The 24,696-nt window shown below is 39.9% G+C and overlaps 1 protein-coding gene across 5 annotated transcripts in view; it reads left to right on the top strand.

The window, feature by feature from the left end:
* SSBP2 (single stranded DNA binding protein 2) overlaps positions 1 to 24,696 on the top strand; it is a 135,442-nt gene that overhangs the window by 17,024 nt on the left and 93,722 nt on the right. For all 5 annotated transcript variants that reach the window (XM_059492921.1, XM_059492920.1, XM_059492922.1 and 2 more), the window contains exons 2-4: positions 14,146 to 14,218; positions 18,391 to 18,452; positions 20,073 to 20,157. In XM_059492921.1, coding sequence (XP_059348904.1) covers positions 14,146 to 14,218; positions 18,391 to 18,452; positions 20,073 to 20,157 — 220 coding nt within the window. The remainder of the gene's footprint in view (positions 1 to 14,145; positions 14,219 to 18,390; positions 18,453 to 20,072; positions 20,158 to 24,696) is intronic.

Raw genomic sequence — 24,696 nt, 5'->3', positions numbered from 1 at the left:
TTGTTTTGAGGAGGGTGATACCACCTCAGGATCTCTCCATGCCATCGTCAAATCCACATTAGTTTTATACTCTAACCAGGCGTTTGGTGCTTCCATATATGAATAGTGCAGGTATTTTAAGTCTGTAACAGAGATTAGTAACTTTCTGACTCAAAACATCACATACTTTATCAACATTTGTTGTGGGAACAGCTGACACATTTAAATGACAACGGTATATTTCTTCTGCTGTTTTAAACAAAATAGGCTTTTGAGTGAAGAAAGCAGGAAAGCACATTCAGGTATGAGGGAAATGATGAAAAATTGCAGCCTCTCAATATCTTTACTCCTGCATTTCTGTGAGAAACAACTGCTCGCTTTTTAAAATTTCTGAAGGTTTATTAAACTTTAACAAAAAATACAAGAAAAGCACTAAATAAGGAAAAATTACAGCACTGGGAGCCCCAGGCCATCCGGTGATAACGATGCTGGGGGGGGGACATATTACAGTAATATAACTATACATCTTAAAAACTTCTCCTAACGTACATAAAATGTTCACCCCCTAATTGTGAGAGCCAACTCATTACTAATCTACAACAATTCCTTGTAATTATTTCAGTGATGTTGGCTAAGGACGAATATAATAAAAAATCACGGTTACTTCTTATATTTTCCTTCTAATAAACCCGCCCAAAACTGTAATATTTGGATGGGTTAATGAGATCATCACTGTAGAAGTGTGATCAAGCTCATGAACAAGCAGCAAATATTGCTTTCATTAATTCCATGTGAGGTTTTCACAAACAGGCAGGCAGTGGCTCACGTTTATTAAAGTGCATGGGTAAGATTACTAAAACAGTGGAAGGTACTGAGAAAAGTTTCCTCTGTTTCAGTGGGTGGCTTTCCAGGGAAGTGAGGACGTGGAAGTGACTCAAAATTTTGACTTAGATTTTTAGTGTGGCATTGAGAGTTTAGGACGTGAAGGGCAATGCTGAGTTTCCTGAGGAATGTTTGTGGCCAGTGCTGGTGAGCAGCTTGTCCCAACTGTCCCCACAGGTCTGGAAGGGAGATGCAGCAGGGTCTGTCTGGCTTCTCTTTTGGGATGGCAGAGCCCTGGGATACTGCCCAGGTAGGGCCTGGAATCCCCCTCTCTGGAGATGTCCCAAAGCCACCTGGACATGTTCTGTGTCAGTAACAGAGCTCTCACAGGGCTTCGGTTTGTGCCGATGGTTGATGCCCATAACAAGCTACCTTTGGAAAATATATTTTGTTAAAAATTATCTCTCCATGACTGTTGCGCCTTCAGGGAGGACTGGAGAAATTGCAGGAATTCCCAATAGAAATAATTTCTAAAGGTAGGCTGCATGGGGACTCAGGTTTATGTTACTTTCACTATAGCAAGACTCATGTACCTCCAGATACTCTCTTTTCTCCTCATGCTGTTCCCTTTTTTCCTGCAGCCCCACATTTCTGGGGATGAAGAGAGTCTGACAGACACCATAGAGATTAACAATTCCAAGTGCATATCCATCTCTTGCAGTCTCGTGGTTGGTAGAGTTCAGTGTTTACCCACCTCTTGTCCCTTTTCAAGGGCATTTCATTTTGGGGTTTTTGCCAATTCCTTTGGGGCACAAGAGGCAGAGTGCCTGGGTTTAGGTTTCAGTCACAGTAAGGCTTGTGCTCTCCTGGAGAGAGGGAGCAGTGAGGAGCCACAGAGTGCCCACCTCCTGAAAAGCAAGGACATTATTTAGGTCAGAAGCAGTGGGAAGGGAACACATTGTGAAATAATGAGCAGTTTTTAGCTGTGCTGATCTTGCCAGGGTTGTCTTGAGGCTCCCATTGGACTTTGCAGATCTTTATCTCAGGTTTGCTTGTTCAGTTGTTATTCCCATACATATATTTTTTCCCCCAGCTTAGATTGTTGCTTTGTAGTGTGAGGACACCTTCAAAGCTGTGCATCTAAAGGGACTCTGAAGGATTGGATAGCTGCATGAGAGTCCTGCAAGTGTGGTTTTCATCACCTTGGGGGGTGCTTAAGACATTTTCAGTGACTGCAAATCCTGTGTGGGCTTGTCTTGTTGACCAAGCAGTGGAAAGACTGCATCATATGTACAGGCACGATGGGAACCCCGGGAAATTCTCTGCTGTGTTGGCACTTCGATTTCCTTGCTAGAAAGAGACCAGAGGCTGCTCTTAGGGGATGCTGACGTTCTTGCAGCCCAGTGTTGTCACTACAGCTGTGTTCTTTCCTGCTGCTCTCACCCCCAGCTCTGCTCCTTGAATTCTCACCTGGTGCCTCTGTCCATCCAGCTCTGAGCTGTCTTGCCAAGGATCTTAAATGCCACATAATGCGTGTCATCCTGTGGTTTTCCTTCTGTATCTTTCCTAATGTTTTCTTTACCCGAATGTTCTGTGTTAGCTCTGCTTACTTTTTCCTTATACATCTTAAAAACGATGATTAGTCTTGTCTTCATTTGTGAACTCAAAGCTTCTTTTCTCTTTTTTTCAAACTACACAGTTCTTCCCTTGTCGTCATCCTGTGGGCTTCATATGGGCATGAAGTTGTTTGGTTTGTTTTCCTGTTTGTGCGTCCATGTTAAGTGAGATGATACATAGAAGGCATAATTTAGACCTGAGGAGGACGTTTTATTGTTAAGGATGGGCATTTTTCACATGTACAAAGAGCAGCCTTGACCATGATTTATATTTCTGATTGACTTTAAATACATGAGCAGTTTTGAACTGCATGAGTTAATCTTACACTATGAGCCTTTGTGTTATTTGTATTTTATGTTTCCCTGGTGCAGTATTTCTTTCCTGAAGGCATCCAGACCACTGGGAGCAAGGAGTTAAACAGTCTCTGCTGTTTTATTCTTGATTAGGAATTTTTTTGCATCTGGTCTTACTTGCAGTTGGTTCTCCTGAACATGCTCTCAGAGATGAGCAACACAGGCAAAACATGTAGCACCACCGATATTTTTGGGGTTGATGTTCCGCCAGTTTGCTCAGATCTTGTGCTGCTCAGAAAAGACGTGTCCCATAAGGAAAATTCCATAAGGAAAATTCTGAGTTTAATCAGAAAAATGCCACAAGTTTTAGCAGTGTTACAAAGCTGTGGTTGATTACTCACTGAGCTGGAGAAAAATCCCAGAGAGGAGAGGTGCAAACAGCAGACTTGAAAACTTAGAGGGAAGTGTTGTTCCCTGTGTCTTGCCATTAAGGAACTTTCCTTGTGTTTTGCTGTGGTGTAAGGATTTGCTTTAAATTTAATGCAGTTCTCACGCAAGAAGAATTAACATTTATAGAAAAAAATCGAAGCAGTGCAGTGCCAGAAGGAGCCACAAGATGCGTTGTACATGCTAAAACTATTAACTGATTTTAATACTAAAAATATAAAGAACGTCATCTGGTCTGAAAGAGAAGACTGACCCTCAGTTAATGTTCCACATTGTTTCCAAAGCTGTTGAAAACTTGAGTGGCAAACCACACAGTTTTCCTGAAATTTTCAGTTCTCCTGGGCAAGCAAGGCACCCTAGGCAGCTGTGCCTGGAGTGATCTTGCTAAAAAGAGTATTTGTAGGACACTCCAGCCTACCCAAGGTGAAAAATTAGACTTCTTCAAAAGATGCATGACAAAGGTATGAAAAAACTTGTTCTGTTGCACCTAAACATGACTTCAGTTTTGTTAGCAGTGCTATTATAACCACTTCACATAAATTTATGGGAAATTCCCTACATAGTACTGAATTCTGAGATAAATGATGAGCTGTCCTGTTTGGCTACATTTTTATATCCCAAAATGTGTATTACTGTTAAGTTCTTTATAAGTGGGGTTTGCTTCTTAATGCAGCAGTTAAAATTCTGCAGACGCCTTTGTTGTGGGAGTAAAGGCCAGTCCAGTCATGCTTTATAGTAAGAGTACATTTATAAATTGTTTATAGAGGGCTAATAAATAATTAATGTCTGTTATTAAACAGGTTACAGGCATGAAGAGTGTGTATTATGTATGGCAATAAGCACAAAGTAGAAGGTGTTAAAGACAGTGTTTTGTCTAACTGCTGCCCTAAAATCCATAACAAATGACCCTTTGTTAATATATATATTAAACATTTGATTTACTCAATGCAGATTTATAAATACTTTATAGTTAGTACTAAATATAATTCCAGGACTTCACTCCAGCCTTCTAGTAAAACTCTGCTGAGGAGAGAATGGCTTTTCAAGGTGAAATTGAAATCCAGAGCTGTGAATGCCTGGTGCTGTGCTGAAAAGCTGTCTTGTCATATACTAATGAAATAATATTTAAAAAAACTAATGTCTGTTTTCTAAATAGACACAGGACCAAGTCAAGCATCATTAATTTGGAAGATAAAGCAGAGTATTTCAACTAAGTACAAGATTTAGATTCAATCTCAGTTTGAGTCACCTTGAGAGTAAAAAATGGTATTCCTAATGAAAAATAATTTCTGAGTTTAAACAGAAAGTTACATTTTCTTTATTTTTGGTTTTAATGCAGCCATCTACTGATGCAAATAAAAATGTTGCATTTAATGCAGACTTCGGTATGTATGTACAATTTCTTGTGAGATCTGTTTCTGGTTTTACCTTTTGAGGAGAGAAACTTTTGTAGATACATTATGCATAGTACTGAATTAATATGACAGATATATTGTGAAGCTTTTTTTTTAGTCATAGATCTTTGTGGTATGCCTTTCCTTGTCCTTTTATGTTTGATGGTAGCTGGTTGGTTTTGTTCATTTCAGGTATAGTCTGTTTTTGTCTGTTTCAGTCTGTCTCCGCTAGATGTGAGACAGGACTGAAGGATATTCACCACTTAGCTGAGAGCTGAAATTTTTGCGGTTTTTTTCACTCTGTCCAATATCAAGTGAACAGTTAATGCAGAAACAGGAGAGTTCTGTAGTAAATTGTAAGTGTTGGTTTCCTTTTCATGTTAATGCTATTCACTGCAAGTTTGATACCTTTTTCTTCACTCAGAATTTTTGCAGTTGTTTAGAATCTTTCATCAATACTTCTTTTTGAAAAAGAGCATATTAGAGTTTGATTCACAGTTTTTCTTCATAAAAGCTTTATATAGCATAAACATAGTTTCACTGAGATTTGAACATTGTGCATTGTAAAACTGAAGCGGTCTGAAAAAATCTATGCTCTACCTTTCTGTGTATAAAAGATGAAACAGGGAGGCATAAATGGATTTATTTGTATATGCTGATAAAAATATATAGTTGGTAGAAAGAGGAAAAGGTTCTTAACAGGCTTTAGTTCATCAGTTGGTGCTGGAAGTGGGTTTTGCAAAATCTTTGGTGAGTCTTGGAACATCTGCCTCCCCTCTCCCACCCCCAGCGCTGCCCCACAGCACAGCAGAGGCAATGCTGGCCGGCTGCAGGAAGAGCAGAGAGTCTCCTTCCCCTTCCTTCTGCAGGTAGCAGTCTCGTTGAAGATGAGGATCAGCAAAGCAAATCCCCGTTCTCTGCTGTTTGTAACTCCCACGTGCCGACTTCTTACGCCCAAGTCTGCTTTTGAGAGTTTCCAGAGTAACTCAAGATTAGTTTCTCTTTTGCTGCTAAGAAACAGGGAAAATGAAGAAAGGAGAATAAAGGCAATAAATGAAGCATGGAATAGCAGTGTAATTATTGCAATGTGCTTGGAAGTGCCCAAGGCCAGGCTGGACAGGGCTTGGAGCACCCTGGGACAGTGGAAGGTGTCCCTGCCCATAGCAGGGGTGGCACTGGATGAACTTTAAGGTCTCTTCCAACCCAAACCATTCCATGAATCTGGTACTCTGTGTGTGTGCTTTTGTGGCTTAAGAGCAGAATCTCTTTAATACCACATAAATATCTCAAGTCAATTTCAGGTGGTGTGTAAACAGCATCCTAAATACAAATATTTGCTGAATCTTAATATTCTATTCATATTTAACTGAGAAGTGGAAAACACATGGAAGTTGTGCAGGTTTGTTTTTTTTTAATGAACTTTTCTGTGTCCTCAAGCAGTTCAATCAGAAATCTTTAAAATGTCACTGAGAAGAAATGAAAAATTGTGCTCAGGCAGAAGTTTGCTCATGAACAAAAAGCAAACTGGTGTTTATACTTAATAAAACATTTTTGAGTTCATTTTGAAGGTATATTATTTTTGCACTGTTATTACAGAGGATTTTTACATGAAATGGTTCATCACTCATGATATGTTGGAAAATATTTCTGAAACTCTCCTTAGAAAAACTGACCAAAGTTCTTGCATGGAGCTCACCAGTATTTTTAATCTGTAAACCTTTGGCTCCATTAAGACATCTTCACTATCTTTTTCCTTTTGATCACAAGCTGAGAGTTTTAAGTCCTGTGCTATGCCTAGAGTGGCATGGGTGGTGATCCCCAGGGGTTTTGGTGCTGGGAGTTGTTGTGCAGTGGCTGTGGTCAGTATTGGCTCAGTCAGGTATATTAATTGGGCTGCAGTGTTGGGGCACATCAGCTCACTGAAGTGTACACTTTTAGAACCCTTAATTGTCTGGCTGTGAAGAGCCCATCTGGATTTTTTTTTCCTTAAATTTTTTTACCATTTTTTTTCTTCCTCTCATTTTTATTCTGCCCCCCCCCTTTTTTTTAACCTAATTTATTTATAATGCTTATTTTTACTCTTCAGTCCCAACTTCTGACATCCTAAAACCTGTCTATGCCCTGTTGAAATCTCCTATTTGCCTATCTACCTGCTGCAGAAATTGCATTTTGGCAACGTGACATTGACTTATATCCTGCATTTCTTGTCCTGCCTGCCTGTGAAGTTATCCATGAAGTTAACTTAGTAACTCAATCCAGTTTGGATTAGAGTACTCTAGTAATACATACTTAAGAAAATAAAGAATTTTCTATTTTCCTCTGTAAACCACGTGTAAGGCAACCCTTTTTTGAACTGAGTAAGTCATGTACAGAAATGCATTTATAACTATTAAGAGTAGAACTACCAGTCTGAATTGGGTCCTGCACATTGTAGAACTGGAGTCTTTTGCATGCTTATGCCCTTTAAATTTTGATTTAGAATAAGTGCACAGCTGGAGACTGTGTGACAAATGTTTTGCCTCTTTTCCCTGTTTCATAAAAAAAACACCTCTCTGTCAGTTCTTCTACCAAACATCAGCTGTCAGTGCAGAATCAAATACTTCCCATCCATTTTCTTTTGTATCTGGTTTCTTCCTTTCAAACACTAGTCAGTGGTGGCAGTTTGGAGAGCTAGCATTCGAATTTTCTAGACTGTTATCAAACATTTGATAGTAGAAATTGAGTTCTGCAAGCCTTTATTATTGCTGAGGTTTTTTAAAGTTTGGGGATTTCTAATGTGTGGATAAACTCTTTGTGCCACCTGATTTTCAAATACCTTCCTCTCGTTGCTGGGATTCTTTGTTTGGAAAGTATTCTTACTATAAAAAGATTGAGGGAGGATATAGAAAACCACTATGGCTCTTTTATGCATTTCAAAAGGAAGGTGTTTCTGGTAACTTCCAGTTCAGAGTCTAAGAAAATTATCTGTAAAGTTGTAAAATACACATTTGAGTATTAAACCATGCCCTGGGCAGTCTGAGAGGACAGGAGGCTCAGCAAAGTCATCATGGGTGAGCTGTAGCTCAAGTTGTGTGCTCCAGTTTATCTGGAGATGTTGCTGAGTGGAAACACTGAGTAATTTGGGGGTGGCAGTCTCAAAGCCACGGGTGGCGGTTTGTTCCCAGGAACAGCAGCACAGCTCCCTGCTTTTGGGGGGAAACTTGAATGTTGTTACTTGATGCAAATGTTGAATGTTGAAGCTTGATGCAAATACTTGAATGTTGTTAATATTGCTACATTATTTTACTTTCTTCATTGCTGTTGTAGTCTTTTCTTGGATCACTGATGAATTTTTGGATGCAGCCAGAGTAACCTCATACTATTTTCTATTTGCCTTCCATTGATAATTGCATCAGTTTTTAAAATTTAGCCTGAGGCACCTCATGCTTGTCTTGCACTTCTTTTCTCCAGGTTATGTGTTTTTCTGAAGAAAGTCTCTCCACCAGTACCCTGAATTTCTTTGACTTCGGAGGTCTGATAGCTTCACTCTTATCATTTCAGAATGATAATCTCTCCAGAAGAAAATTTTACTGCTTCATAATAAGTCATACAAATTACTTTCCACCATTACTTTTTAGGTTGATACTCAGGGAATTTCATCTTGTGTGTCACCATCCCATATGATTCCCCTAAAATTCATGAGGCGACTCGTTACTGTGTCTTCAGGGCGTCCTACCAAGCTCTCAGTGCAGAGTTTGCATTTTACAGTCTGAGCACATAACTGGAGCATGCAGTGAGTAGGGGGAATGGCACAGTCTGCATTTAACATCTGCATCTGGGTGTTACCAGGATCTGCTGTAAAAGAGGAATAAACTCTTTTGGCCAACGTTATTGATGACACTTACGAGGGAGACCAGCAGTCCAACCCTAAATATCCTGGGGTTCTCTGGACAGGGTATTAAATGTACATTCCCTGAGAAGGGCTGGGAAGGCTACCAGCAAAACCATGTCCTTGTAGGAGCCAGATGCTCAGAAACACTGATTTCTTTGTATGAATGAAAATCAAATTAGGTGCTGCTTGCTCAGTGAGGCTGGTGTGCACTGCATGTCCAGGCAGTGCTGATCCAGCTCATCCCTGGGGAGCTGCTCTGTGCATTCCTGCTCCCTCCTCCTCCTCCTCAGCCTTCTCCAGGGGATGCTGTAGGCTGTTGTTTTCTACTCAGAGCAAGCAGCTGCTTCAGGAACAGCTGTAATATTTTAAGATGTCATATATCAATGAGTAATTCTGTGATTTTAAGGCTTTAAAGTTTGCATTTTGGTGAGGACTGTGTCTCTGCTTTGCTCTCTGATTGGGATTCTCTCCATGCCAGTTCTGTGCTGCTGCCTTTGCTTACTACCAGGTCATGTCATTAAACTCATTAATACAGGAAATTTTATACCAGGGACAAAATACCATGTAAAAACCCATTACTATCCCATTGAAAGCAGCAGGGAAGACCAAGGTTACCACCTTTACTATCAGGAAGAGGTGGAACCTCAAGTATTTTTATTAAAGTCTCAGCTTACGCTTTAAAATGTATTTTGTCAGGTAGCTATTTTTTAACTGCCATTTGGAATATTTTATAATTATGGTAAGTTGTGTAGTTTATATGGGTTAAGCCAAAGAAACTACTTAGAGACTTTAAAAATCAATATGTTTTCATAAAATGAATTACTTTTTTCCCCTAACCATGGACCAGGAAGCCTGTGAAACTACTGGAAATCTTGAGGAATATATATGCCAAACAGAGGTGAAAAAATGATAGTTTTAAAATTTGAAATTCCGGAGGTCATCAGGAAAACTTGCCCTTTGATAAAGTATTTGGGAATTGATGGAAATTGTCCCAGTCAGGTTGGAGCCTTAAGAAGAGTGTTTTGATTCTTCAGTAGTCTGGATCTGTAGTAATTTCTGCGAGCTGAGAACTGAGACAAAAAACGAATATGAAATTCAGCCAGAGTCAGATAAAAGCAATGTGGGGAAGGCTGCAGTGTGACAGCACAAACCAAGGCATCCTTAGCTGGTGAAAATATGTAAAACCATGCAATTAAGTGCTTGTGGGGGAGACTGCAGACACTACCACGGCACACATCTCTGATCTTTCCCAAAAGATCAGCGCATACCAAATATCTATTCAGTGTTTACTTACACACTAGTGCTCAACTTAACGTGTGGTTGGAAATAGCTGTGCCAGTGTTTGAAGTCTGCAGGAGCTCAAGCAGCAACAGTGTGTGAAATGAGGACATACATACCCAAAAAAAAGTGAGCTGCAGGTATGTGGGTGAACCGAAAAACCCTGCTGGTGTTTATTGTGCTATCAGAGCAGTAACCAAGGGGAGGGTGGCCTCGCTTCAGGAGGCCAGTTTTTCGGACATCCTAAATCTCAGGTGAGATGAGTAGAAAAAGATTCTTTCTTTCTTTCTGTCTGTCTGTCTGTCTATCTGTCTATCTATCTATCTATCTATCATACATACATACATACATACATACATACATACATACATACATACATAAAAATAAATATATATATACATATACATATATCTATATCACAAATATATTAAAGATACATGCTTAGGAACAAATTATATTACCATATAAATATGCTAAAAACAGGGAGAGAGAAGGAGCAAAAAATTACGGTCAGTATGACCAAATAGGTCAGAAAGTGTGGTTTGGCATGTTAAATAAACTTCCTTAGAAGGATTGATTACCAGTGTTTGTTGAAATTTGGTAAAACCAGCTTGCCTTCAGGAGCCTTGGAGCAGGTTTTAAAGTACTGAATTAGTGGAGTCAAGAAAATTTGTTCAGAAAACCCCCACTTCAAATACATGCTAAGAGTCAGTGCTACTTGCTCTTGTTTTAGAGAATGGGATTTGTAATTTGAATGTGAGTTGAGTGAAGATTTGAAATGAAATATGGATTTGAACTGAAGTCTAGAAACATTTCTTGAAAACAACAGAAAAGCTACTTCTCTGAGCAGAGTAGTAATTTGGGAATGCATGAGGTCTTCTGAAACATGGAGAGTAACATTTAAGATCTCTTCTATGAAGTTGCTTTTCATTCTTGCTCAGCTGCTTCACTCAGACTTACAATTATGTATGGATATTGATTTTCTAGTTCTTTAATTACTGTTTTGAACCCACCAAAAGTTAAATGGATGATGTGCCATATGCTAAACTCTCCATACAGGAAGAGTTTTCAAAAAATTACGTCTTAACAATCTAAAAATGCTATAAATATATCTTGGTGATGCTCAGATCTGGAACATTCCCATTATAGATACTTTATTTTTTTACATCCAGCATCAGATGTTAGCAGCATAAAGGCTCTTGGTGACGGAGGAAGTGGTGGGAACACTTGTGTGATGTGCAGTCTTAGTCTTTTGGTTTGGAATTGGGTGAGTTCTCCATGTTTCCATCAATGGAAACAGCGCTGCAAGGCTTGAGTTGTAAGTTCTCATTAAGCTAATTGCATCTCCCCATCTTTAAAACGTAGGAATGCAATTTCCACGGCACAGTTAGAGGAATTACTGTTTATTTCCTGGTAGTATTCTGATAAATGCTTGACTTGAACCACTTAAATGGTTCTTTTCTGTGGAATCCAGTAGCTGCTTGTGGGATGTAGGAATGCCTTGTCCAATTAGAGCAGGAACTTGAGGCAAAGTGTACCAGGTTAGCAACATGAGTCAGACAGTAACCTTTTTTGTTTGTTAATGGAGTGAATGCATCATCAGGGTACAGATGAATGTGTGCTCTAATTGTCTTGGCAGGGAGGGGGGAGCTCTGGCCTGTGTCATGTCTTTAACAGAAATTACTGCAGCATTGTCATAAATTGATTGGAAATATTTTTTCCTCACATTACTCATGGGATGTCAACAAGTATGCAAACGTGAAAATTCGACATATGTCTGCTTGCTGCTTCCGCACGGTTTCTCACACCAGTTTAATGAGTAAAAACTGTCTTTTCTTAAAACATCACTTCAAACTCAAGTCTTTTGGTGTTGAGAACCACCTCACTAATTCTTTCTTAGTCTTGTGACAGGATGTGAAATAGTTCATTAATTTGTTCATTGCACACACTTGAACTGTAGCTTGGTTTTTGTCTTTTCTGTTCCTCGCCTGTCGTTACAGTTTGTAATTTTGGTATTCCTCCTTGTTACACTATGTTGCACCTTTTTGGGCGTCTCTCTGTCTTTCCCCAGAGTATCAGTTTCCCATTGATCCTTCCTTGTGACACAGGGAAACCTCTTTTGATCTCTGCGATGAATGCATTTATTTCGGAATGAACCCATAACATAGTTACATTCTGCAAAGGCTTCCTGAGAGCACAGTAACCAGGGCTGGGGCAGCCATACAGACCTAGTAAGACCCCATGGTGTTATTCTGTGCTGTGCTCTTGTGCCCCATCTGTGGTCCCACCTCTCCTGGCACAATCTTTGGCACTCTGGGATTTGCCACAACTGGATCAACTTGGAAGCCTAAAGCCTTCTACTGAAATCTGCCACATTTACCCTCCACGCACTCATTAAACACCATTTCATTGCACTGCTGGTTTGTTTAGCCCAAGAGGTAACAGCATTTACACAGAGCTGGAGAGGTTAGCATTGTGCTTGATTAGCACATTCTGTGTGTTTAAGTCAAAAGTTTTAGGGTTGTCTTGCTGAAATATCTTGTGTTTTTGGAGTGGGGACAGTGGGGACAGGCAGGGATGTTGGGCTGTGCAGGAGCTCTCTGGAGGCACCCCAGAGTCCTGAGAGGAGGCACAAACCTCTCTGGGCATTAGAGCCTTGTGCTGTCAGTGTGGGCATCAAGGTGCCCCGTCTGCCAAAGCCTTCAGTCCATGGCAGAGCCGCGGGGGTGCTGTAACCCCCGCAGCAAACCCGGCGTTTGTGCTGCTCCACCTTCCTTCACGGGCAGGAAGGATGGGATCACACAAACCCTTTTATCGGGGCTGCAGGCTTCATGTTTGGATCTGAACAAAAAAGGGACTCTCATAAGACAGATGAGGTGCTTTAAAGCATAACTGGGTATTCAGGATGTATGGGCTGTGGCAGAAAAGCGTTTCTTCTCTGTCTCTTACATCTGTCTTAGATTTAGTCTACAACATTTATTGCTTAAAATTTGCATGGAAGTTGAACTGGGAAGAATTAAATCAACTCTTAAGAAATCCTCTCTCCCCACAGTACTTAGAGAGTTCAAACTGAAACTAGTCACATGTTTGAATTATATATATTTAATTTGAGAAAAAAGTACATCTTTGCTTTGAAGTTGGACAGAGAGTAAAGTAATATGTGTATGTATTGCATGCACAAAGTACAAACAACTAGTGAAAACCATTTTTGGGGAAGATCTCTGAGATTTTAAAATTTCACACTTGATAGGTTACTGCAATAATTACTGCTCCAGCAGAGCCTTGATGACAGTGATCACAGAGAACATGGCATTGGGTTTTGAAGAGGAAGACAAGTCCTCTCCCTCTCTTCTTTGTGTAGCTGTCTACAAGTTTTTGAAAATTAATAGGGAGAATTTTTAAAATAAGCATTGCTGTGTATTACTACATGCATTCAAATATATTTAACTTCTTAGAAACAGTGCAGGTAGCATATATAAAAGACATCCTCCTCCTTCTCCTTCTCCTCCTTCTCCTCCTCCTTCTCCTTCTCCTTCTCCTCCTTCTCCTTCTCCTTCTCCTCCTCCTTCTCCTTCTCCTTCTCCTTCTCCTTCTCCTTCTCCTTCTCCTTCTCCTTCTCCTTCTCCTTCTCCTTCTCCTTCTCCTTCTCCTTCTCCTTCTCCTTCTCCTTCTCCTTCTCCTTCTCCTTCTCCTTCTCCTTCTCCTTCTCCTTCTCCTTCTCCTTCTCCTTCTCCTTCTCCTTCTCCTCCTCTTCCTCCTTCCCCTCCTCCTCCTCCTCCTCCTCCTCCTCCTGGACAGCCTGGAGGCTTGCAGACAGACAAACAGGAGGCTCTGGGGAGTCAGCTGGAGCTGTGGCAGTCATTTGTAGCTCTGCTGCCATCAGAGCCCAGGTCTGGATGAATTTCAGGATCTGTTTTCCGTTTGCTGCAGAGCTGTTGTTGTTTGGCCATGCCCTGCATCAAGGCTGCCATTGCTTCTCCTGATGCAGCCTGAAGTTTCCATGTTTTTTGGAAAAACCACAGGGCTATTTTTCAAGAGTGCTAACAGCTTGACACATTCCACATGCTAAAAAAGCTGACCTGGAAAAGCAATCAGTGATGCTGTATGAATATATTGTATTTACAGTAAGCATGCTCACTCAGAGCAGCACTGGGTCACTTGTTAGCTCACTGGGCACTTGTCCAAATATTAAAAATGTTGACATTAAGTAATTTGGGGGCTTAATAACATTTTAATTAATGACTATTTAAACACCTCTGGTCAGATTGACCTGCATGTCTAGTTGAAAAATTCTGGTAGAGGTAATAGATTTGGCACTTCATTACTTTGTGGTTTGTGGAAGGCAGTGGGGCATATCTCAAACTTGTGATAATCCTTTATTTCTGAAGTAGAGGAGCAAACAAATGCACAATTCTAAATATTGTCCTTTCTGTTTATTTTTCAGATTAGCACTGTACGTATATGAATATCTGCTCCATGTAGGAGCACAGAAATCAGCTCAGACATTTTTGTCAGAGGTGAGTTTTTTACATGACTTCTGAGGGCTTGCAAGTGAAATAAATATGATTTGGTCTAGAATAAGAGCAGTGAAAACCTTGGGTATCAGTTTGCTTCAATCTGCTGTTCCTTATCCTCCAGAACACAGTTTGCCACGTCATTTTACACGATCTTTTGTGACTGTTTTTGCTGTGGTTTGTAATCCCCATTCTACACTGGGGAAGATTAATCTATTTTCTCTAATAAGTGGGCATGCTGGAGAACACTTCAGTGGTACTCAGTTTTGATCACCTTTTAACTTACTATTGATATCTCCAATTGTGAATGATGGGCCCTTCTAAATGTATTTTACATCCCACTGTCATACACTATCAGTTCTCCTTCTCTGAAGCACTGCTGATCTCTTTCTGCTCTCACCATGCTTTTAACCACTTCACTTCTTTTCATCTGTTGAATCAATGACTGCCACAACCACTTAGGTCCTGCTTTTTTAAACACTTTCAACTGCTAATGGAATTTTTACCTTTACACAGTTGTTTTGGGATTTTTTAAGAGTCTTTTCAAAGACTCTGTATGCATCTTGTGAAGGTTGAAGTAAATTGTGTCTCATCAGCATTTTACTTTTGCCCTAGGATAAAAATGTATGCTGAACACATTGAAGTCTTCTGGGTTTATTATTGTTTTTTTATCTTTGACAAGAACATATAAGATAATTACAACAACAACACTATCAATAATTGATAATAATGACAATAGCATAGTAGTAGTAGTAGTAGTAGTAATAGGAATAGTGAGCAGAAGTTGGGAAAAAATAGGCAAGATATTGTCCTAGGAACATTTGCTGCTTTAAGTGATCCTCCTCCAAAAACTAATTAAATTATTATCCTGATGATGACATTTTGGAGATGGAAGAGGGGAAAATGAAAATCCAGAGAGTTGTTTGTGATGTTCACACAAAACTGACAAAGCACAGATAAGGAAAAAGGGTAGAATTGTAGTAGGATCGGTTTACATTTATAATAAAGCATGTTTTTGACAATTGTTTTATCTCTGTGGTAAAACACTGGAAAAATAAGAGAAAAATAATGTAGAGTATCATCTTGGCTTTTCCAAAACAGCTGTCATTTGTAAATAATGCATTGCACAAGGTAAATTTTGCTCACTTTGTTTTTATGATGTTTTTGCAAAATGAACTGTTGGCAGAAGCAGAGCTGGTATGACATCTGGATTTCCTGAAAACATTAAATACAGTGTCTGGAAACTCAGCTTTTAGAACTAATTCAGTCTTGAGTTACAGAGAAGTTCTCAGGTCTGAACACTGAAACATAAGGATATATCAAATCTTTAAAAGTAAGACTTGTACTCACCAAGAGGTGGTAAGCACAGGTCAGGGACAATTAGTATTGCCCAGACTGGGTATGAGGTACGAGCTGTGAGTTTATTTCCCTCACTGATTAGCAGTGCAGGTGGGTAAATGTGCTGGCAGTTCTGTGAATGGTTCTGTGACTGCTGGGCTGGATGCTCTCTCAGTTTGGGTGGGTTTCATTTTTAAGTTAAACAGTTGAGATTAAAGCTGAGTGTTGGGGCTTAAAAGAAGAGCACACACAGATTGTCTGAGCTGTAGGGCAGCCAGTGGTGGATAAAGGTTAAGAGCCCTCTCTCACAGATCTGCCAGGGACTGTGACTCAGAGGAATGGAACCATATTAAAGGAAAATAGAAGTTGGATATCCATGAATCCACTGTGATACTCTGTAACTTAGGGATGGTTGTCCTCAGCATCCCAGTGTTTTTGTCATGCTTTTGTGTCTAGTTTGACTTTTGTATGCTTCTCTTGAAGACCTGATTTTTATCTCACATATTTTCTATCCTGGAAATCAGATTCCAGCCTTGGATAATGCCATTAGCCTGGCCTGGACCTGGTTGGTGGGCATTTCCCATTAATCATTCTCTGGCTTTGAGCTCAATCACACTTGACAATGAAGTTTTTTTTTTGTTGTTGTTGTTTTTGGTTTTTTTTGTTTGTTTGTTGATTTGGTTTGGTTTTTTGTTTGGTTTTTTGGGGTTTTTTTTTGTTTGGTTGGTTGGTTTTTTTCATAAATAATAATTTTTCATAAGTCCCATTGATCAGACAGACTGCATCTGCTATGTTAGACACAAGTACGGATATTTAAAACAAAACAAAACAAAAATCCTTTAAAAGAGTCCCAAACTTCCACATTCCCTTCAGTCTCCTCCTCCCAGTCAGTTTCTCAAGATGACATATGTCCCAGGACCCACAAAAGACCCGAATTGGGTAATTTCCTCACCAGGCCCTGCTTTGAAGAAAACAATCACTGCTTAAACATAATGTGGGTGTTCTTCACAGACATAATTTTTACTGCTAAGCAAATGAAATTTCTGCTTCAGGAACCCCTTTTTCATTCTGGTTGTACAATGCATCTCTTCATTATGTGATTTTGAACTTTCTCAAAGGTACTGTGTGTTCCTGATTATTAATACAAGTCTTTCCAAGACATTCCCAGGGTGCATGAGGAGCAGCTGTGCCTCAGAGAAGTGTATTTGAAGAGTGTGTCATACCTTTGTAGTGGCTTTGGCTTCCAAATGTTCATCACTTTTTCCTGCCAGCACTTTAGGAACTTTAGGCAATTAAGCACTTCAGGAACTTTGTGAAATATGTTTTTTGTGTATTAGCTACTGTGTGAGGGATGTTGGTTTTCATTCTGCCAGCTTTACCAACTCAAGTGATAGTGACTCAATGTTATCTTTATAGACAATTTAAAATAGCATAATTATTTTTAAAGAGTTGTGTTCATATAATATGTCAAATTTGCATTAAGTTTGAGGTTTTCTGTATGGATTTTCCATGTAAGTCCAAGCAACATTTTGGGTATATGAGCTACATATTCTGTATTGACAAAACTTGCATGGGTTTGAATTTCCTAAGAACTGGATGTGGAAATCAAGTGCAAATTGAGAATCTTAAGTCTCTCTAAAAAATGCCAGCTTTAGGAAAGACCCTGGCAGTATGAACACTATATCCACCTTTAATAGTATGCTTTTATGTATTTTTACATATTTGTATATAGATCTGTCACTTTAAATTTCTTTCATATTAAGGCTGTTTAAGCATTTAATTAAAATAACCTTCTTCTTGTCTGCCATTGCTTCTATCTATAGAGAAGAATATGATTTGTGCTGTTAACAACTCCTTTTTAAGAGAGTTGGACAGGAAATTATGCTGTGTGTCATCGTAACTAGAGGAGTTTGCAGTGCACACAATGCAAAGTATGCACCAAAGATCCACCAGGTTCTAACATGAGACATTCTTCTGGACAGTGTTGTGTGGGCTTTGTAATAGCCCAAACTATTAAATTTTGTAGTTAAGGACAAGCTACCGACTGGCATTGAAAAGGTGGTTGTGTGATTACAGTTAGGGTACCACATTTGGAAAGTTTTGCAGAGAAACAGATGCTGTTGCTGCGATTGGTGTTGTCTGATGGGTTCCCTGATCAACCACAAAAGTTTGAATTCAGGAGCTGACAGTTCTTAAACTGCATTTCCTTTGAAAAGAGCCCCAAGCAGACCCAGTTTCCTTGGTGGGAAGGAAGTCCCAGGCAGTAGAGGTGTTGAGGAGAGCTTGCCAGCACAGGAGAGCTTGCCAGAGTAGCTGTGCGTGTTCCCTGGCTGGTGGGAGAGCTGGGTTGTGGCAGTGGCGCTGCCTCACTTTGGCCGCATTACCTGTGACTGAAGCACTCCTAGAGGATTATAAAACGCTGCTGGCCCTGGCTGCGGGGGGAAGAGTGCCACCTGCTGAATCCACAGCATCGCTCCTGTGCAAATGGGAAAAGATCTCAGCTTTCAACGGTACTTCATAATCACTTCTTTAATCATGCATTTTGGACCTTAAAGTAGTACGCAATATACTCAGAATTTAAAAAAACCCCAAAGAATAAAATTCTAAACTATGCTCCCCTAGCACAAGAGGAGCTAATTTAAAGGATGAGCTATATCAATAAATATAGAAAAGTAAGTAAATAGGGCATCCAAATTGATGACCATAAAGTGTCTCATAACTGTGGAATCTTCTCTTCCTCATCCTTTTTCTATCTGAATTATGTAGTATTTCTTAGTCACAATGATCAAATGCCAGCACAATGATCACAATGTACACCTCTGTTTTTATCATTTTAGATAAGATGGGAAAAAAACATCACACTGGGGGAGCCCCCAGGATTCTTGCATTCCTGGTGGTGGTAAGTACCAGTTTTCTTCTCCTCTGATTTTCCTAGAATATATTGATGTCCAGTTCCAGCTGCTGGAGGCAAGAAATTCAGGTGAACACAGTAAAAAAAAAAAAGAGGATTAGGATTAAGAAGCATTCTCTTGTTAAGGAATAAAATAACAGAAAATTAGATACAGAAAATGAAATAACAGAAAAAGATACTGGATATTGGATACAGAAAAAAAGAAATACTGCATAGAGCTTTGATAAGAAAGGAGGTGGCCTGGCTTTCCTTCTTCACCACCTTCCAGCACATTTTGCAGCTAAGGGGTCATCCTACATATCATAAATGGTTGCATTTGGAAAGAAAACACAGTAAATACGGAGACTGAGTTGATGTGAGCTTGCTCAGTCTGCAGTCCACAGCTGTGTGTGTAGAATTCCCCAGGGGAGAAGAGTGCTCATAGGCAGTGCTGTGTAGCCATGGTATTTATTCATTATTTTAATCTATCCAAAAGCCTGTGTTTGAAGAAATGCAGAAGTGCAGAGAATATGCCCAGCTGTGAGGAGTACAGGAATTCACAGGTTTGGAAATGGTCCCATTTGAACCCAAGTGATTTGCACAGCTGCATGGGAAGTGGGGTATCCTTCTTTGGCCATTCTTTCACAGCTCTTGCTGTGTGATGGAAGCCTGGCAAGAACGTGTCCCTTTTATCCCTAATGTCTGCATTATCCTTAATTTTGATTGTCTGCAGCAGAGGGCTCAAATTGTCCATAAATCCCTATTATGGTGCTGGATTAAGTTATAGAGGATTAAGTCTAAACCAGTAAAAAACTGCTATGAAACTCCAACAAATTTTATTATTCAAATATATTATTAAGTCATTCTAGCATAGACCCAGTTTCATTCCAGAAACTTTGTGGTAGACCTGATTGGTATATAAGTATAGTTGAAGGAGTTTGTGGGGAAGACCAATGGGATTATGTGCCATGATACCCTTCCTTTTATTCTTTATGACCTAAGAAGATGCCCATGCATTTTTGTGCTTGCCCAGGCATCAGATTCTCAGGGAGCTTTGGTTTAAGCACAGCATTGGACATTTGTCCACAGAAGCTGTGGCTGCCCCATCCCTGGAAGTGCCCAAGGCCAGGCTGGATGAGGCTTAGGGTAACCTGGGATAGTAGAAGTTGTTGGAGACTGGATGGGCTCTAAAATCCTTCTAATCCAAATTGTTCTGTGGCTCCAGGAACCTTGACCATGGAAGGATTCCCAGTTTTCTTTCCTTTCCATATTATTACAAATTCATTCCTTCCCATGCTTTGTGGAAGTTGTTTGAGCAGTTGCTGGAGGGATAAGATTAAATGCACAGTAATACACGTTGTATTCATATATATTACACCAGATTCTTGGTGTGTGGTGCAGTGGTGTTAAAGGAGTACAGCACTGTTTGCCTCAGAGATCAGATGGCAGGGCTTGTTCCTCACAGATGATTTACAAATCTAAATTCTTCCTTAGAGGGGAGTGTTCTCATTCTTTGGAGAGAGAGTGACGTTTCTGTATAGGAACATCCATGTGGGGTGTGTGTATGCCATAAAATGCTCATGAGATGACAGTGACACTCTCACCATCCCTGTAACCTCTCCCTTGCAGTGTGTTCTGGGATCTCTACTGTGCAGCTCCAGAAAGACGAGAAACATGTGAACACTCAAGTGAAGCAAAAGCCTTTCATGACTATGTAAGTTGTGTCTGTCTTTACCATGGCTTCATTAACTGTGCATGTATAAATGTGTTAGAGAAGTATTTTGCACTGCAGTGGCTCAAAAACACAGGTGTTGTTTATATGTAACTCTCAGTTTCCTAGGGGTACCTTAGAAGTAGGAGTTCCTAATTCTTTATTGCCAGCACGATATGGGTGACTCCTGGAAGCTGTCTCAGAGATCAAGGTGCTGTCCTGTGTGTTAATGCAGAGTAAAGAGTGTCCTTCTGTCCCTCATGCCATGGACACATGAGGCTGGTCACAAAGGCACATGGAAACATGGATGTGACCTGCCCAAATATCTGTGCTCTGTCAGTGCTAAAGAAAAGACTGTTCTGTAGATGGAATTGATCTCTGGCTTCTGTCAGCACCACCCTGGCTGAAACTGGGGTGGTTCATATGTTTTTGTATCCTGAAATAGCCTGGAGATTTTTCACCCTAATAAACAGTCAAGCAACGCAGAATAAGTTAAATGTAAAATCAGCTGGTCAAAGACAACAGGAGGAATAAAGGGTAGAAGTTTCATGACAGTTTTGCTGCCTTTGGGACTTCATTCAAAACACGACAGGGGAGTCTTGAGTGAGAGGAGTTCTCACAATACAACTGTGAAACCTCTTTCCTTGAGTCTTTTCCAGGTCTGTCTCACAAATAGTGTCTACTTACTGCCAAAACATATTTCTACGGACAAAACTGACATTAGACTGTTCTATCCCAGTGTCTTATAAACACAGTTTGGGAACAACAGAAATGATTCAGCAAAGTGACCATTTTGCATTTTCTGTTGTCAAAATCTGGTAATGGCTTGGCATCCTACAGTGTGTGAGCTAAGAGTGATCTTGCCTTCTTGTTTATTTGCAGTAAAGAACATCTTAGACTCTGAATGTATAATCAGCACAATCAGAGATGTCCAGCATCTTTCACCAATGTCTCTTTAACACCCTGTAGTGGTGATTAAATTGTGAGGGTGACTGGTTAAGGGGCTTGGACAATGTTGCACAGTCATGTCCAGGCTATGCTGACCACTAAACATAATTAATGAAAGAAATAATTATCAGAGAGAGAAACAAAGTTTTAAGGACGTCTTGTACCCACAGAGTTGTTAAGGTCAGCCAACTTAGCAAGGTATATACCTAATTTTTAGCTTGAGGAATCTCTTGCAAGCACAATACTTGTGGTCATTTTGTCCTAATCTGTTGTAAATAAAAGTTGTTGGAAAAAGAAAAGACTTAGCTATTAGTATTAGCTACTTAGTATTTTGTTTCCTTGTTATTAGAAGAAGGTTTAGTTCCTCACTGAAGGAGCAGTTGTTTTACAGGAATAGTGTAAGACTGTGAGGAATGACATTAGAGATTTAAATCTGGGCAGATCCAAAGCACAACAGTTGACTTCAGTGGAGGACATTGTGTTCTCAAAATTCAGTGTATGTAACAAACGCCAAAAATTCAAAAAATGTAAATATTGTTATGAAACAAAATTGTGAAACAGAACGATCAGCAAGAGGAAATTTTCAGGGAAAAAGTATTTGGAGTCTAAAAGGAGTCCACAAACGTTTCAGCTCAGGAGAGTTTAACTGATCAGTAAGTTCACTATTGAGTCTAAATTTAGAGGTATACTAGGAATTTGGGTAGGTGAATCAAAGTAGTTAGAAACCTCCTTTAGCATGTTCCATTAGCATTTCTACAGGCCTTGGAATATTACATGGCCTTACTGCTCATTTATGATGTGTGTTGTCATAATTCAAGAAAAGTGAGAAACTGCAAGTTCAGTGTGTCCTACAATTCTGTGATTGAATATTTAACTTACTGTATAAAGTCATGCTTGATGAAGAAAAGATAAAATCATGGTATGATTCTATTTGCACATCAAGACAGGATGAACATTTATTTTAGAAACAGTTTGATTTACTTTAGAAATTAATTTGCCTAATGTTTTCTTCCTAATGCAGGAAAAACTCTGCATTGTTTTTGTCACAGTTGGGATAAATTCATTTAATCCATCAGAAGACTCACAATGCTCCTTGTTATCGCTTAGGTTTCACTTAGGTTTTGCTTAGGACAGTCTTCATTATGATTTTTGTGTCTGGTATTTTAAGGTAGCATTTTAAGGTAAGCTCATGTCAAAAAACAGGAAAGTGGTATTAGGATATAGCCAAGCAGATCTCACAGCAGAGGAAGATGAACATGCAGTGAGTGAAATCCTGATCCACACAGTGTCTTGCCATTGACTGTGGAGAGGTCAAAATCCCACCATCAGTGGGAACCATCAGAAGCTGCTGCTGGATTCTTCCTCCTGCCGAGCCTGCCGGGGCTGCTAAATGAAAACTCTGCTGCTACATTGCAGGTCAAGTAGTAGAGCATTTGTAGCTTTGCTGTCATATCTAAAAACTGTTATTGTACGTACAAAACAGCTCAGAAGGCTTGTTTATTAATTCATGCGAGCAATTCAGAATTCTTTATTAGGCATGTGTTCCACTTGACCTAAGAAAAACCGTTCCTGCTGAAGGGGTGCGTGGTCTGGCTGCTGCAGACATGGCAGCTGTAGCTGAGTGGGCTGTGTTTGGAGAGGAAATAATCTTGTCTTTGCTTTTGTGGAGAGAGAAAGGCTTAGGAATGCTTGATGGAGGAGGAAAGCACTTGCAGATGATTTAATGATTTGGAAATATTGCTGCCTCACTCAACATAGCTGCGAGTCAGGCAGGAACACACAGGTTGACTCATGAAATGAATGTGCAGAAAAACTGAGTTTCTTCAAGTTTACTTACAAGCTTTACATTATCTGAAATGCAACTCTGAGGTCAATGCTGTTTGATTTCTCTCTCCCTCAGACAGTGTGTTGTGGCTTGCAGCACTACAATGCCCATCTTACTAAAAATCCACTAAATAGAAAAGCAAACCGCAATTCTGGCTTTATAGAGAAGATTTTCCATACTCATGCTGAGTTTAAGTATTTGTAGTTCCCCCGTATTTAAAATGGATTTTATGTTTATTTTCTGTCAAGATTTGCCACTGGATATGTTTCCTTCTGAGTGAACAGGGTTATGAACTGATTAGGTACATTTTTATCATTTTTTTAGGCTTGAAAAAATGCATGTCATGAATGTGGATGTGCTGGATCAGGGAGATAGCTCCTGGCCTGGAAGTTTTAAGATATATCATGTAGAATTGGAAATTGTTTTAGGTGACTCAGGAAAGAAAATTGTTGCTTGCTCACCCAGCCTGTTAATACTGCAGGCATTTCAGTAGGAGTAGCTTCATTTGAAGCAGAAAAATCCCCGTGATTTTTTTCCAGGTACCTGTTACTTTACTTTTTCCTGGAGGAACATTTCTGCACACTTTGAAGTCTTGTGAAAAATCATGTACATGGATGGTCTGAGGCAAAATTCAGTCTTCACTGTAGAATGGTTTGTGTTTCTTCACGATGTCCTGAGGAGATTTCTTCACCTCTCTAGTTAAGAGCTCATTTTTCCACATTTTGAGATCTTCTGTTGGGAGAAGCAAGTTCCAACATGCAACTCTTCCCACTTCTTTCCAAGCTGAAAACTGTGTCCAACAGGGGAAACAAGAACTGGATTTTTAGCAGTATCCCATGTTCTGATGGCCACAAACGACCATCCTGCTCTTCCTCAGGCCTGGACATTCATCCCCATCTCTGGGTTTGAAAGGGGTGGTACCTGAAAATCCTTCCTTACAAGATGATTTCTGTACATAGCAGTTAAGATATTTTTACTCTCCAGAAATTCCTGTGCTCCTGTTATCTCATACTCCTGGCAGTGGAAGATTTTCCATGTGGTGCTGGTGCAAAGAAGGGGTACACTGTTTCTCACATGTAGCTGTATTAAAATCTTGATTACTTTCCAGTTAAGGTTTGATTAGTTCTCCACAGCTCTTTGAAAGATCGCTTCTGCTATAGGCAATGGTGTCTGGTTTGTGTTTGTACCTCCCAGAAGAATTCCAGATAATGCACAGGGTAACAAACCAGAGACACTCCTTGATCCAGAGACTGAAATGAGCTGGGCCCACATCCCCTCTGCCCTGTTGGCACAGTTCAGTGCTGAGCTCTGTGACAGAGGGTTGTAGAGTGCATCAAAAACAATGCTGTCATTGGTTTTGTCGAGATTATTCCTTTTAAAGGTCATAAGTAGAGAAATAGAATTTTCCTAGAAGTTGCTGAGCAGAGTGTTTGGACATTTGAGGTGACTGCTCAATCTCTGTGCACCTCTCTCCAGAAAAGTTGGGTCTCTGCATTTATTTCTAGGTTTTATGGGGAGAGAAATTACTACTTTGTTCTCTACACCCATCTCACTTCAGCAGAACTAAGAGGCACTTGCACACCCTAAATGCCCCAAGTCTCCTTAACTTATCATTATCAATACTCAGTATTTAAGGAGTTGTGAATACTTTTATGTCTATTTTGGACTACAGATTACCATGAAAAGCCCATGAGATTGTTCTCCCAAAAGAACTGTTTTGTTTCTGGTTTCATTAAACTGTTGTCCTCCTTCTCTGCCTTTTGTGCATC

The sequence above is a fragment of the Ammospiza nelsoni genome, chromosome Z (assembly GCF_027579445.1).
Source record: "Ammospiza nelsoni isolate bAmmNel1 chromosome Z, bAmmNel1.pri, whole genome shotgun sequence".
NCBI classification, from domain to species: Eukaryota; Metazoa; Chordata; class Aves; order Passeriformes; family Passerellidae; genus Ammospiza; species Ammospiza nelsoni.
Note: the sequence above shows the minus strand (reverse complement) of the source record. Positions and strands in the feature narration are given on the sequence as shown.